This window comes from Zootoca vivipara, chromosome 2, assembly GCF_965207765.1.
Source record: "Zootoca vivipara chromosome 2, rZooViv2.hap1.1, whole genome shotgun sequence".
In the NCBI taxonomy this organism is placed as follows: Eukaryota; Metazoa; Chordata; class Lepidosauria; order Squamata; family Lacertidae; genus Zootoca; species Zootoca vivipara.
This window is the reverse complement of record NC_142584.1, coordinates 72,641,888-72,657,082: the sequence shown is the minus strand read 5'-3', so window position 1 is coordinate 72,657,082 and position 15,195 is coordinate 72,641,888. Positions and strand designations below refer to the sequence as shown.

The window sequence follows — 15,195 nt, the reverse complement described above, 5'->3', positions numbered from 1 at the left end:
TCTGAAAGTTAACTTTTTTGTATTTTTATTAGAGATAAATGTTTCATTTTAAGGACTACAGATTTTTTTAAAAAAATTACCACTAGAAGCTTGCTGAAGATTTTGTATCCATAAGCATCTGCAACCTCTGTGATGATTTTCTGGAAAGCAACAAAAAGATGCAGTTATTAGAAACGAAGTCTCTGTATCATGGAAGATGAAACCCAAATGCATTGCCACACCCAGGGGGTTGCTTTATGTCCATTATAATGAAGACTGAAGAGAAATCACCCAATACACAGACATTCATACTCCTTAAAACAGCAGCAAGTTATGATTTCTGCCAATCATCAATGCAGTTAATCAATATACAGTCGTACCTCGGTTTAAGTACGCTTCAGTTTGAGTACTTTCAGTTTAAGTACTCCGCGGATCTGTCTGGAATGGATTAATTCACTTTCCATTACTTTCAATGGGGAAGTTTGCTTCAGGTTAAGTACGGACTTCCAGAACCAATTACACTCATACTTCGGGTTAAGTACTCTTCAGGTTGAGTACTCTGCGGACCTGTCTGGAACGGATTAATCCACTTTCCATTACTTTCAATGGGAAAGTTCGCTTCAGGTTAAGTAAGCTTCAGTTTAAGTACTCGCAGACCCGTCTGGAACGGATTAATCCACTTTCCATTACGGTACTTTCAATGGGAAAGTTCGCTTCAGGTTAAGTACAGACTTCCGGAACCAATTGTGTACTTAAACCGAGGTACCACTGTACTACTATTCTGGTCAGACATACTAACTGTGAAATGCATCATTCCAATATTTATAAAACTTTCTTCCACCAGGTAAGAGATTTCATATGCAAAGCTAGAAATGCTTCTGTACAACATAGGAATGCAAATCAAACAATTGTGTAACAGAAAGGGGCAAGTTGGGCTCACATACATTGCCAAGGCATACAAATTACCTTGGGTGTGCCTTTGACCGATTTACATCAATGCTGGTATTTATTTTATTTTTTATATTAGAGCAAGTGCAAGGTTTTATATTTAACCATAAAACCCGTTGTGTTGTGTTGCGTTGTGTTACATTGTGTTTGTTTGTTTTTTAAAAAATACAGAGTATAAAAATTAATGAGTCATTTCAACCCTTTATAATTTTAGACATACCTGTGATAGGTTGGATGAAATGTTTATATTCTGCAGGTCATCTGGGATTAAGATCTTGTCAATGAAATGTAGGACACCATTGTTTCCCATAATGTCACTCTCAATTATCTTTGCTTCATCATTTAAATACACGCTGTTCTGAGAAAAAGGGACATAATACACATTCCCAGTAAGACACACCTTCTCATGTACAAAGCCTTTTTGTTCTTGAGTGATGATCACCAGTGAGGGATGGGCTACAGTCGCAAGATAGAGTAAATTATTGTAGGTTTGTCTTGATAGATGTTTTAGGCTTGACTATTGGTCCATTTAACCCAGCATTGCTTACACTGACTGGCAGCAGCTCTTTAGGGTTTCAGATGGAGTCTTTCCCAACCCTACCTGGACACACCAGGGACCTTCAGCATGCAAAGCAGATGCTCTACCAACTAGGGTATGGACCTTCCACTGGATACATACAACCGTGTTCTCACAGTCCCTGCCTTCCACTACTCAAGCTGGGTATAGCTAAAAACTTTTCAGAAATTTATGGGCAACATTGCAAAGCGGTAGTAGGGAACCTTGCTCCCATGGGATGGAGGGATGGCTTTAAAAGAGGATTGAATTCATGGAGGAGAAGGCTATCAGGTTTCCCACAGGTATCAGCTTGGCCACAATAGGATGTTGGACAAATGGGCCATTGGCCTGATCTAGCAGGTTCTTCTTATGTTCTTACAATCGCAGGCCTAGGGGCCAAATATGACCCTCCAGGCCTCTCTTATCAGGCCCCCAGGACTCTTCCCAGGCCACACTGGTCCCACTTTGCACCCTCAAGTGTTTTTGCCTGGCTGGAAAGTGTCCATAACTCCCTAGCCCCTGGCCTCCATCCTTCTGAAATGTTACATGTTACTTCCCTAGGGACCCTTCTTCAATGCATGCCATTTTCAAACTAATATAATTGTACAAAACAAAGCAAACAAGGATCAACTTCAACAGTGCCCCAGAACAAAGAACCCTGCACCCATCTTTCTGAAGTTTGTTAGGTTTCTTACCAAGAGGTACCTTTATGAAAAGAATAGGGACCAGGGGCCTCAAATGAGACCTTTCAGACCTTCCTATCCAACCCTTGGGATTCTACTTAAACCCTGCTCCACACTCTTGTGTGCCTGGGATGTGTCCTTGATTTATACGAATGCATCTTGCCTGGCTGGATGTGAGTATGTGTATAGGAAGCACTTACATGGCTGGAAGGTAGCCTGTTGTACAAAGGGTAAGAGGCACACCCATTGCTCTGCCCACGTACTGAATAACATGGCACATACCTCTTTCATGGACACCTTTATTTTGAGTCCAGATACAGCTGTGATGGAACTTTGCAACTGCAAGTCTTCTGACCGTAACTGGTTGCAGACGACTATGTGATTGTTAAGCAAATACTTGACGAAACCCTTCTTTTCCCATTCTGAAAACTGAAGAAAACGGGGTTATACAAGTCAGGCATGGGCTCAGCACCTTTCCAAAGCACTAAAGCTAGCTGAGGAGAATGGGATGCCCGAATCAAATATTAATTTGACACTTCACCTACTGAGAAAACTTGTTCTCATTCAAGAAACAGAAGAATGAACACTTATGGAACTATTCCCTATAAGGAATAGTTCCATAAGTCTTCATTCTTCTTCATTCTTCATTGGCTGTCTTCCCTAATTCTTCTCATATATATATATATATATATATATATATATATATATATATATATGGAAGACAGCCAATCACAATATAATCACTAATACATTGAAGAGAACTGAATCAAACCTATACATGCAGCAGAAATTTAGATTCATATAAATGAAAGTTGCTTAGATTAGATAGCAAACACTCAGGTTTAACTGAAGCGGGGTGGTTTCTAAGGATTTTACCTTTTCTAGTTAGAAGGGGTGATTTTAATGCCAGGGAGGGAGGGAGGGAGGGAGGGAGGGAGGGAGGGAGGGAGGGAGGGAGAAAGAAAGAAAGAAAGAAAGAAAGAAAGAAAGAAAGAAAGAAAGAAAGAAAGAGAGGTGGGCTTTGGGCACTGTTGGCATGCAATGGCTGAGGGCCACATTGCCTATCCCTGTATTAAACTAGCTCTAAAGAAACCCAGAGAAGACATGCACAGACTGATAAGCAGAACAATAGGCTTTCAAATGCAACCAGAAAGGTGTTTCTTACCGTGGTGCTGTTCTTTATGTAATCAGCATGTGGGACAAAAACAGTGAACGGTCCAGGTCCCGTCAATTCAACAGTGTCAAATTGCTATGCCACAAAAACATGTCCAGAGATTAACACACACAGCAGCACAACATGATTTATGCAAGAAAACACTGCTCAGAAAAGATGAAACAGGACTCTGCTCACGTCGCTGGACATTTCCAATGTTCTTCATTCTGATGCAGCTCCTTTTACCACCACCCACCCCAAAGTCCACTCCTGAAGTGAGTGGGACTCTCTAGAATGGTGTAGGGTAGCATGTGAGAGTGAGAATTGGCAGAAATCTAAGGGACTTCTAATAGCCCCCTGTATATGGATTGCTCTCCCCAGGGAGTCCTGCCCATCTGCAATCTTGTCATCCTTTTGGTGTCAGCAAATACATTTTGGTCTACCTGAGCATTTGGACGCCACCAATGACATGCTATTACACTGATGAATCTGTTTTAATCACATTTATGTCATTATGTGATTATGTTCATCATTATATTTTGTTAATTTTGGTTGTAAGTTGCTTTGAGACTTTTTTTATAGTGGGAAGCAATACACACACACAAACACAAACACACACACACTCTTAATAAACCTAAACCTGCATCAGTGTAAGTGACACAAGGGGCCCTCTAAATTCAAGGCTCACTCTCTTTTAGAGGATGTTGATGCTTACGTTGATATACTTAACGAATTTAGATGCAGCTTGTCTTCTAGCGAGCTCCTAAAAAATAAAATTAAAAACCATCTAATATTAATGACAAGGCTCTGCTTTTTCATTTTTTTAAAAAAAACAACCTTATCCTTCACATCCAAATGAAGAAAGAACATTTATACCCTACTTCACACAATAACAGGAGTACAATAATGAAATGGGAATGGTTTGTGAAAATAATCCCATGATAAGACTTGTGACATATGTTCTGGGCTTGAATTTTCCAGTTGCCTTGAATTGTTTGGCCAGAGAATTGATCAAGGAACTGGTCCCACATGCATCTGACAATCAAAAATGAACTGCAGTGTCCTGCCTGCAGAGTGAACTTGCTCTCAACTCCAAGTCCCCCAAAGGCTCTACTAGTCCAAAGAGGTACAGTGGTACCTCTGGTTACGAACTTAATTCGCTCCGGAGCGCCGTTCTTAACCTGAGGTACCACTTTCGTTAATGGGGCCTCCCGCTGTCGCCGTGCCACCGCTGTGCGATTTCTGTTATCATCCTGAGGTAAAGTTCTTAACCCGAGGCACTATTTCTGGAATAGCGGAGTCTGTAACCTGAAGTGTTTGCAACCCGAGGTGTTTGTAACCCAAGGTACCACTGTATTTGAGATAATCCCATCCCTTTTGCAGAAGAGAAAAGCCTTTTGGGTAGTATTTATAATGGTAGGATTTGAACAATTCTAGGTAATATCTGTATTTTAACTACAAGCTCCTCAACCAGCAATCTTTTTCTTCAGTTTCTTTAAAATTAATCCCCAACTAATCTACGGCCAGAACTGTACTGCTATATTTAATTTATGGGACCTTTTGTAACTTTCTTACCTCCTCTGAAATATCCACTTGGCATTTTAAAAAATCTTAGTTTGCTTCTTCTTCAAAAAGAGGAGTGATGGTGCATCTGTATACAGCCTGATGTCAATAATATATTATGGCTTATATAATGCTGTCCAGTGGGAACTTAAGAGTAGGTTGAGATAAAAGAAATCATGGCAGCCCCTTTCCAACAGAATGTCTTGTACCTGCCACACAGTGCCTGTGCATGTAATTCCATCGCCTGTACCATCTAAACAAATGCAGATTCGACCCCCCTTTTGAGTCCAAAGACAGAGAGCAAGTGGACTGCAGCCTCCATTATCCTGGGAAGAAAAGTTAAAACATATTAGTCAGTAAGAAAGTTGAAATACTGCCTTACTTGGAAATGCTTGAAACACACAATGCTTGAAACTCACACCGCTTCTTGAACAAACCTCTACATTCATGGTGGGCTCTAGATTTTTAATGCTTCTTATCTGAATGGACCATTTTAGGCCAAATTACACACTACACAGGATATTCACGATTGGTTCCCCCAAACACACACATTTTTATTTTTACATTTCAAGATTCTACCCATAATTTGTCTGATAATGGACAGAAAGGAGCTCAATGTAAATTGTTTGTTAATCCTTTGACGAGAGAATCAGTGCCAACAAACCTCCTTGCAAGGATCAATGCGCTCACACTTGTTAACACCATCACCAGTGAACTCGGGAAGACAGTTACAGGCAACCTATGTAAAATAAAACAAAAGCAACAATATACAGTCAACATTCTATAATTCGGATCTACAAACAAAACTGCAGACAACAGCAGCAATAGATTGATTTTATATACTGAAAACTAAAATCACAGGACCTTCCTCAGTCTAGAAACTTGCAGCTGTCTTTATCAGCTTGTTTCTGCTGTTGTGTGTAAGCGTGCAACAAATCACTTCTACCTGAGCAACGGAACTTCTCCTTTGTCTCCTCCTTCCATGTGCTCCCTGCATCTGCTCTGGGCTTCTTCCCCAACCCTGCAAATTATAGGGGGGCTGGAGGATGAAAAGGGGGAAATCCCATTGCACAAGTGGAAAGTGTTCCCTTCGCACCATGACCTTGCAGGATTCAAATGATGCTCTAACAGAGGAGAGCGTACTAGAAAGAGAGAGCACGTGCACAGCCACCAGTGTGCCACTGTGTTTTCCAAGTGAGAAACAGTGCAATCAGCCTCAAGAATTTTAAATAGTCTCATGAGCTAGTGAGACCCAATCCCTTATGGTCACCAAACTCTGCAGCTGGAGATGCATTGCTGCACTTTAGCACTGCTCCCTCTTTGTGATGAGATTTCAGCCTTAGATAATATAGGTATTGCACTCATGGAGTGACTTGTGCAATGGAGCTCCCACAAAATCTGCTCCAGAATGTGGGTTTTGTGGAACCCTCGGGGTAGATCTGGGAGGGGGTCATGGGGAGGAGAAATCTGTTGCATGTGTGGATGTTGCTACACAAGCTCAATGACTTCATTGGATACTACCCTTAGGGTGGTACTCTTTCCCCCCAGGGAGAAATGTACTGTTAGAGAGCCCCAAAAATAAAGAGAAAAGGAGTTGCTTACGAGGCCTGGTCCTGTTTTAACACACTCGGCAAACTGGTGACATCCTCCATTCTTGTCTAAGCATAGATCAATTTCTAGATGTACAAGAGATGTAGGAAAGAGGATTGTATGCACCAAAATTTTGTTTCCACTGTAAAACTGCATCTTGCCTAACAAAACAAGTTCCTAGCATGCTAGGAGGCATCAACAGAGCTGTTATATGTATATGAAGCTGTCTGCCAAGAGGAGAAGTGAGCAAGAGTGAACCAGTAGAAAAAAAAGTTACATTTTTTGTCTTAAGGACAACATTTTTGACCCACTCACTCTCACCCCCCAACGAAAGCCCTTTCCATGCTAAAAATTAAACACAGCTCTGTGAAGGAAAGACAGAACCCCATAGGAAAGACCACCGCCACAGCAGGCAATACACATACCTGTATTATTATTATTATTATTATTATTATTATTATTATTATTATTATTATTATTACCCCGCCCATCTTGCTAGGCCTCCCCAACCACTCTGGGCGGCTTCCAACAATAACAAAATACAATAATCTATTAAACATTAAAAGCTTCCCTAAACAGGGCTGCCTTCAGATGTCTTCTAAAAGTCTGGTAGTTGTTTTTCTCTTTGACATCTGGTGGGAGGGTGTTCCACAGGGTAGGTGCCACCACCCAAAAGGCCCTCTGCCTTTTAATAGGCCCCAACTGTGTCTTGGGCAAAAATTGGGATTTGTTCAAATTGCAAGAAGCCCTATTGTCCTAGTAGCAGGTAGATGAGCACAGTTCCCATTTCCTAACCATCACAACTTTATTACTCCCACTAGGCACAGAACAGTTGGATATTTGCTGTAGGAAAGTGGTGGTTGAATCATGCATGAGATAATTAACGTGGTGTGAGATGCCAGGTCTGCAAGGGAGATGGGGCTGACTGTAAGTTCTCAAACTCATTTTAATGATACCATAAATATTTACTTGACTTTTAAATGTCACCAATATGCTCACTCATGCATCTACATATATACTGGCCTTTGCAGTTAGCATCTATTTTCAAAAGCAGAATTGCTCAGCCTTTCATGTGCTTCAAACAGCATGGATGCTCACCCCGGCATAGAGTCCCATCTCCAACATAGCCTTCTTTACAAGAGCAAGTTCTTTGACCAGGCCCAACTTTTGTACAGCTGGCATGTGGGGAGCAGCCACCATTGCCCATTGCACAGGGATCAATTTCTGTGTTACAAAAGAAAAGAAATTAGGGACAGGGTTGTCCTTTCTCTCGCTTCCCTCTAAAGCCTCCAGAAAACCTGCAAGGGTGACCCTTGTGATCACATTTTTTTTGGGGGGGGAGGTCAGATGAGGAGGGGAATTGACAGAAATTTTCCCCTTATGTGAACAGATGACCAAGGCAGGATTGCAAGTCTGTTTTGCTCATGCTTCTTAACCGAACTGCCGAGGGAACATCAGAGTCACTCAGAGAGGTGTACTATTTGCGTGGTCAGGCACATCAAGCCTGTTGCCTCCCCCCACAGACAGATTCATTGTGCAGTGTTCTTGGATCAAAGCAGGCCAGAACTTTATTGATTATAGATGTATGCAGTTTGGCTCAGGCATCGGGTGATTTCTCGCTCAGTTGGCCCACCTGCTGACTGCTTCCTAAAGGATCTGAGAAAGGGTTGCCCTGTGACTTACAACAAATAGGGACAGCCCATCAGAATTACTGCCCCCATCTGGGCTTATGGACAAAGCACTACTCCAGGATCCCTTGAACAGGGATACCCTAATTCCGGCTCCGGTGGCAGTTAAGACATTTGGGATCATTTATAGAGTTTAACTGAAGGGGATGTATGGCTTTGCCTCCTCCTTCAAAGAAGGAAGAACATGCCTGCTTCTTTTCTGCCTCTCTGATTATGTGGCAGGCCCACTGTGCTCACACTCACACACACTCACTCACACACACACACTCTCTCTCTCTCTCTCTCTCTCACACACACACACACACTCACTCTCTCTCTCACACACACAACCCAGCCAGTCAAAGAGTGAATAACTATCAGGATACAGGCATGGGTGATAACAAGCCACAACTGGCTTGCTGAGGTAAGTGGGGTTGGCATGGCATGGGGTCAAGATCCATTATCTCACAGGACTGCCAGTCTGAAGCCCAATACACCATCCAAGCACAGGGAATGCTTTGGGACTTGACCAGCATATAAGAAGCTAGTGTTGTGCATGCCATGTAACTGGAATATCGCTGGTAACATGAGGTGAATGGGGCCAGATCTAGTCTGCTCTAAGCTGAGGCTATAAAATAGATATCATCATGGTTTCATTTGGTTCTGGCTTCATGGTTTGATTAGCATTACCAAGAAAGGTTGTTCCAATTACATTGCCAATTTTGATTAAATCACTAAATACGTGGGGGGGCGGGGCGGCATACTGATGCTTAACAAAATTCTTGTTGAGGTAAAATGCAGGATTTATAACCTGCATCCGATCAGCTTCTGGCTGATTGCTTTGAAATACCTGTCTTGAAGGAAGTTCCATGTTAATCCATAAAAATAAGGATGCTTGATTAAATGAAAGTGGGTTTGTTCCTGATTGCAGATTTCAAAAGTAATGCTTACTCTAGAGGAGCTATTTAAGCTGTTACTGGTATACATCAAGGTAGCATAATGATTTGATTACCCTGGTACTAAGCACTTGAAGTGCTAGCTGTTTTCATAATCGTGACAGAATGGGGGACAAAGCAGGGAGGGGTTAGGAGAGCAAAGCTATTTTGCTGTAGCTTTACTTTTAATTTTTGTACTTTAGTTCTCACAGATTTGCCTTATCCTCTGCAATAACTTGAACATTTCCGTTTCTAGTTAAATTGCAACCAAATACATCTGCATGAAGAGTCAATATGAAATGATTGGTCAAAATGTATCTTAAAGGGCCATAGGAAATGACCCTTTGAAAACCTGTCCCATAGGATTCTCAAGAAACAGAAAGCAGAATCACAGAGGTGGAGGGAATCTCAAAGGTCACGTAGTCCAATGCAGTCAATTGCCCCCCAACTGGTGGCCATCCAACCTCTGCTTAGAAACCTCTAATGGTGGTGCGTACACCAGCTTCTGCAGCAGTCCTTTCCACTGTCAGACAACTTTTACCATAGGAATGATTGGTTTAAACCCTTTTTCTTTTAATGTGAGCCCTCCAGAGGAATATAAACAAATCTGCTTCATTATCCATGCGACAGCATTCCAAGTGTTTGAAGATGGCTACTCCATCGCCACTCCCTCATATATTTTTTTCCAGGCAAAACACACCCAACTCCTTCAACTTTTCCTTACAGGACTTTGTATCCAGGCTTCTCACCAACTTTGCCACCCTCTTCTGGACACACTCCAGTTTGTCAATATCCTTCTGAAGCTGCAGTTCACAGAGCTGGACAGCAATGCTCAGAAAAGGACATATGTTCTCTTCTACCCACAGATTTTTCATTTTTGAAAAGGTTGGGGCTGGCTCATATATGCATGTCCATCACTTGATAAATGCAAAATATTGTTTAAATCAAATATCCATATTCTGTTGCTTACTCAGTCCATTATCCAGATTTTTCTGTGCAGGATGGGTTATGATTTTACCATGTATGCAACATGATTGCAGACATTTGCGAGAAATACCTGTGCAAGAGGTTCCGTTCCCATTGTATCCAGCAGAACACAAGCAAGTGGGCTGGGAAGTGGTAGAATCATTGACGCAACTGAAATGGAAGAGGGAAGCATTGAGAAGGTATGTATGAACCCAAATTCACCAACATATTCAAGGATGCTATTCTGTGGTAATGACCAGTCTAGAACTCCAACATTATTGGATCTCTATAAACAGATGTAACGGATGTTCCTGGTTTCCTTTGCCCAAATAAATGAAATAATAATAATAATAATAATAATAATAATAATAATAATAATAATAATTTATTTTTATTTATACCTCACCCATCTGGCCGGGTTCCCCCAGCCACACTGGGCGGCTTCCAACAAAATATTAAAATACAGAAATCCATCAAACATTAAAAGCTTCCCTAAACAGGGCTGCTAGTTAAGAACTATGAGAGTGACATTACATCATGCAGGGTTGAAAGAAACTCAAGCAATTCATGTTTGCTTTTCCTTGTGCAAAATAAATGGAAATTTTGCATCTCAGACTCCCCTTGACATGTGCATCACAAGATCCCAGTTGATCATAAATGAAAGCTACTGCCCCAAAGCTAATGCCGACAAAAGATTTAGGTGGTCTTGTAGTTATTGACATACCAATTTATATCCATATCAAAATTACTTCTCCTTGATAGGTCACATCTTCAGCTCTACGGTTGTTGATAATACCCAATACAAAGCAACAGAATGGGTAAATGCCTTACCTATTCACACCTCATTTTCAGAAGAGGAATATGCATTTTGAAATTAAACAATATATTGATGAGCAGAAACCATCCTTTTATAATCTTTGTTTATGAAGGGCCTTCTCTCATGCACAAACTAATTCCCCACTGCGCAGGGAAACATTAAAGGATGGAGCAATTGAAAATGCAAAATGTTGAATTAAAACATCAGCTTCCATTATTATTACTAATAATTATATTCATCACTCTTTTTTAAAAAATGAACTAACAGTGACTTAAAAACATTGAAAGCAGATATAAAGAGAAAAACACAACAACCTAAAATACAATAATATGCATAAAAGAGCAAATCCCGCTCAACCCCATCCCACTACAAAAGTCCTGTCTTGGTTCCATATTTCAAAAACTCATGTCCAGATACATGCATAGCATCACATGTTTTAAACTGTGCCCTCCAATTGTACTCACTTTGCATGTTCATCACAAGTGCCATTACAGAAATCCTTTTTAACTTCTGCGAGAGGAAAAAAAAAGTTTTTACAATATTATTCCTGCATTGCAGGAGGTTGGACTAGATGACTCTTGGGACCCCTTCCAACTCTACAATTCTATGATTCTACGACTCATCAAGTAATTGAAATCTGTCTAAGAACCAAGACAGCAGGACCTTGAACCAGATCAATCTTTGCAGAGATACTTTTAATGTTGTGATCTCAAGTCACCAGCTTCTCTGTACTGCATCAGACGCTGCTTCTGCAATGTGACTATTTGGGTGACAGAAGAAGCAGAGTTGCTTCTGAGGAAACAAAGTTAAAAAGCCTTACTGCACGCACACACACACGCGCACACGCGCACACACACACGCGCACACACACACGGACGGCTGCCTGCACACAGATATCAATAATGGCCTCACTAAATCAGGGTTCTGACTTTTCCCCAAATCCTCCTGTAGGGGAATGCTGAGATACAAGCAGATCCCATTGCAGGGGTAAAAGTAAAGGAAAATCTAAGGAATCACGGGAGTAATACCAAGGTTCCTGTTAGGTCTAAACTGGGCTATCCCAAATCTTGGACAATCCATAGTTTGGGGGACCCAAGATTAATTATTGACCCGAGAAAAAGTGCTTGACCATATTTCCACAACTGTGGTGTTCTTATTTGATGCTCCAGCAAATACTTAATTTATGCACTGTATTCATGTTCAGCACCTGTGGCACTCCAGATATACTTTGTTTATTAAGTTTATCCTGTTTATTAAGTATCTCTATGTGTGCATAATCCTATGACTGTCTGTCATTCCATTTCTATCACTGCCAGTACGACATTAATTTTTGCTGTTACAAATCCTTATTTTTCTTAAATCGGTCTCACTTTTAAGATTTCATTTTTTAATTCACTGAGTTCAGCAACATCATGACTGCATATCCACAAAGACAGTTGCTTTCATTCACTTACCTGTGTCACAACTAACCCCTTTAAAGCCTGCCGCACAGGTGCAGCTTCCATCCCCCAGCAGTCCATCGTTGCATATCCCATGCGCGCAGTTGCATTCTGGGGATAAATATTAAGCTTCTATCAAGGATACATACCGAAGCCCACATTAAGGCATGCTGAGTTTCCCACAAATTCACAATCAGCTGTATGTGACTGTAGCATTTTAAAATAAATGATGTATCATCATTAAATATGAGTACAAAGCAAGTTATATAGAATATTAATACATATCCTTCATATACAATCTATTTTTAAAAAAACATACAAATTACATACATTATCAAATGGTTGATTATGAAGTTGTAAAACTGAGTGTGTATTAAAGTTCAACACCAATTTTTTGCTAATAGCCAATCGAGGGACTCCAGCCCACTGCAAATTTGGGATTCTGCTGTCTACAATCTATTAATCTTACTAATTCATCTATTAATATTACTTTTATTTTTAAATAATTGTACTAATTAGCAAAACTTATTCATCCATGCCCTCTGTTTTATTATTTTTGCATTTTGCACTTTGCTGTGATTCACTTTGAAGACCATTGGTTGAGGTTTTTTACTATACACACATGGAAAAGTTCTAACACCACAATTTTAGTATCAAAGGTTTAATCTTTTGATATACCCACTGGATGCTCTCTCAGACAATAGACAAAAGTTAAATGTGACTGCACCTTCGTATTTGTTATAGCTATCGGTAATGACCACATTGGACCCTAGGAACCAAATGTGGAACAAAACATATGAGTAATTCAAAAAGAGTGTGTCAAATAACATTGTAGAATAATCTTCCCTCCCCGTCAATATCACAGAAGTTCCACACATCACTCTAGCCATGAATCACCTGATTTACAGTTGGCTCCATATCTTCCTGGCTGACACATTTCACAGGCAGTTCCATGGTAACCTTCATGGCATCGGCACTCGCCATTGCCATCAATGCCATCTTGGCATACTCCATTTCCAGAACACCAACGGTCTGGTTTTCCCGGGCACATCTCACACATATGGCCGTAATAACCTGAACAGCAGACAGAGACCTCAGGAAAACAAAACAAATAACAGTCAGACCCCTGATACTGGAGGAAATGTGAAACATCAAATAGTCCAAATATGATTTTTAAAACTGCTTTTCGATTTTTGTTTTGTTTTGTTTTTTTGGACAGCTTATATATTTATTTAGCGCTTGAGATGGTGCCATAATAGCATTACTCCATGGTCATCAAGAAAGGCTTTGCTAGTGCTGCCTCCTGCTCCCGACGTCCACTCCACGTTAATTTCAAACAGGAACTTTAGTTCTTCAGCACCTGGCTGAAGGATTGATCCCCGCCAAGCATACTATTAATTTATCTGTGAACTGTAGAACTTTAAAAAATATTCTTTTATTGTATACTGATGTTTTAAATTCTTGTACATCGCTTTTAAAAATTTATAAATAATAATGTAACTAATAAATTCTTCTAAATACAATACACTGCTTAACATCTCTAATGTGGGGCTGACATTGTGGCATGTTTTTTATGTAGATAAGATGATAGAGTCTGTGTTCAGCATGGACAGCAGCATTACAGTCATATCATGGGACAGAGACCTCCCCTTCAAATATTTTGGATGGTATTGGGGGTTGACAGGTCAGGAAATAAAAATTGATACTTTGCTCACAGAGAAATTTGTCAGCTGGGGATCTGTGGGAAGGGTGCTATAGCACTCAAGGCCAGCTTGTGGGCTTTCCCAAGGCATATGATCAACAGGTAAAAGAACAGAATTCTGGGCTAGATGAGCTTTTAACCTGACTCAGTAGGGCCCTTACAATGTTCTTATGCAGCATGAGGTATTGCTGGCCACCTGTAATGACAATGGCATCCCTGCAATATCAGTGCACACCATATTTCAGACTGTATCAGACAACCACATGGCATGGAGGCTGGCTGGTTACACAGGTAAGCTGGCCCATATACACTAAGACAGCTCATGGCACATGGGTCAAATTCTGCCTCCATGCTGACTCTTCCCATGCCCTGTTGCTGATAGAAGGTTGTAAGTAGTGCACAATTATTTTTTAAATAATATTTATTTGCAACCTCTGGAGCAACGTACAACAATGAAAACTCTGTTCCTCACTAAACAATAACACCATCAAAACTGGCAACGAGAACATGTGGCCTTCTAGATGTTGCTGGGCTATAACTCCCAACATGTTTGACCATTGGCCATGTAACTTGTCCAACAACCCTGCCTTAAATCATCAAATGAAAAGTATCATATGATCACCAAATATCAGCAGCCAGAATAAATAGCTTATGAAACAGAAAGCCTAGACTAGATGATAAAAACACAGACTAGATGATAAAAACTTAAATTTGAGACACCCCTAACATGTTATCTCTTGAAACTTGACTATGGAACTCAGGCTACACAAAGGAGCCAGCAGCTTATCTGGAGGGGGCCTTAACCCAGGTTTACAGTATGGTTTCTCATAGCTTAATACAGGAAGAGAGTGAAGAGGAGACTCTGGACTCTACTTAAGAGGACAGTGTACAGTTAACTTGTTATGCCTAAACAAACCACACATAAAACCACCCAATAAATATTATGCTGCAGCATAAGGACAGTAATAACAATATAATCAGAAAATCAACAAGCCCAGAGGCACAGAAATCTCTTACATCCTTCTGGGCAACACAACTTTCTGAGCGATGGCACAAAGGTCTCTGAAGCATCTTTCCATTTTATGATGGAAGTGATGTTATTTCATCCAAGGGCTCTAAATCATCACTAGCCAACTGCATGCATTGAATGGGAAGTAGAGCTACAGAAGCTGGCTTTCGCAACTCTCATGCAAACAC

General features: G+C 40.7%; 1 protein-coding gene across 1 annotated transcript in view; it reads right to left on the bottom strand.

Annotated features, from left to right (window-relative positions):
- STAB1 (stabilin 1) overlaps window positions 1-15,195 on the bottom strand; it is a 101,880-nt gene that overhangs the window by 27,507 nt on the left and 59,178 nt on the right. Inside the window, exons 38-50 of the mRNA XM_035106132.3 lie at window positions 13,194-13,389; window positions 12,312-12,407; window positions 11,322-11,367; window positions 10,132-10,211; window positions 7,571-7,696; window positions 6,485-6,558; window positions 5,547-5,621; window positions 5,092-5,208; window positions 4,035-4,082; window positions 3,332-3,415; window positions 2,449-2,595; window positions 1,148-1,285; window positions 81-140 (exon numbers count right to left, since the gene is read on the bottom strand). Coding sequence (XP_034962023.2) covers window positions 81-140; window positions 1,148-1,285; window positions 2,449-2,595; window positions 3,332-3,415; window positions 4,035-4,082; window positions 5,092-5,208; window positions 5,547-5,621; window positions 6,485-6,558; window positions 7,571-7,696; window positions 10,132-10,211; window positions 11,322-11,367; window positions 12,312-12,407; window positions 13,194-13,389 — 1,287 coding nt within the window. The remainder of the gene's footprint in view (window positions 1-80; window positions 141-1,147; window positions 1,286-2,448; window positions 2,596-3,331; window positions 3,416-4,034; window positions 4,083-5,091; window positions 5,209-5,546; window positions 5,622-6,484; window positions 6,559-7,570; window positions 7,697-10,131; window positions 10,212-11,321; window positions 11,368-12,311; window positions 12,408-13,193; window positions 13,390-15,195) is intronic.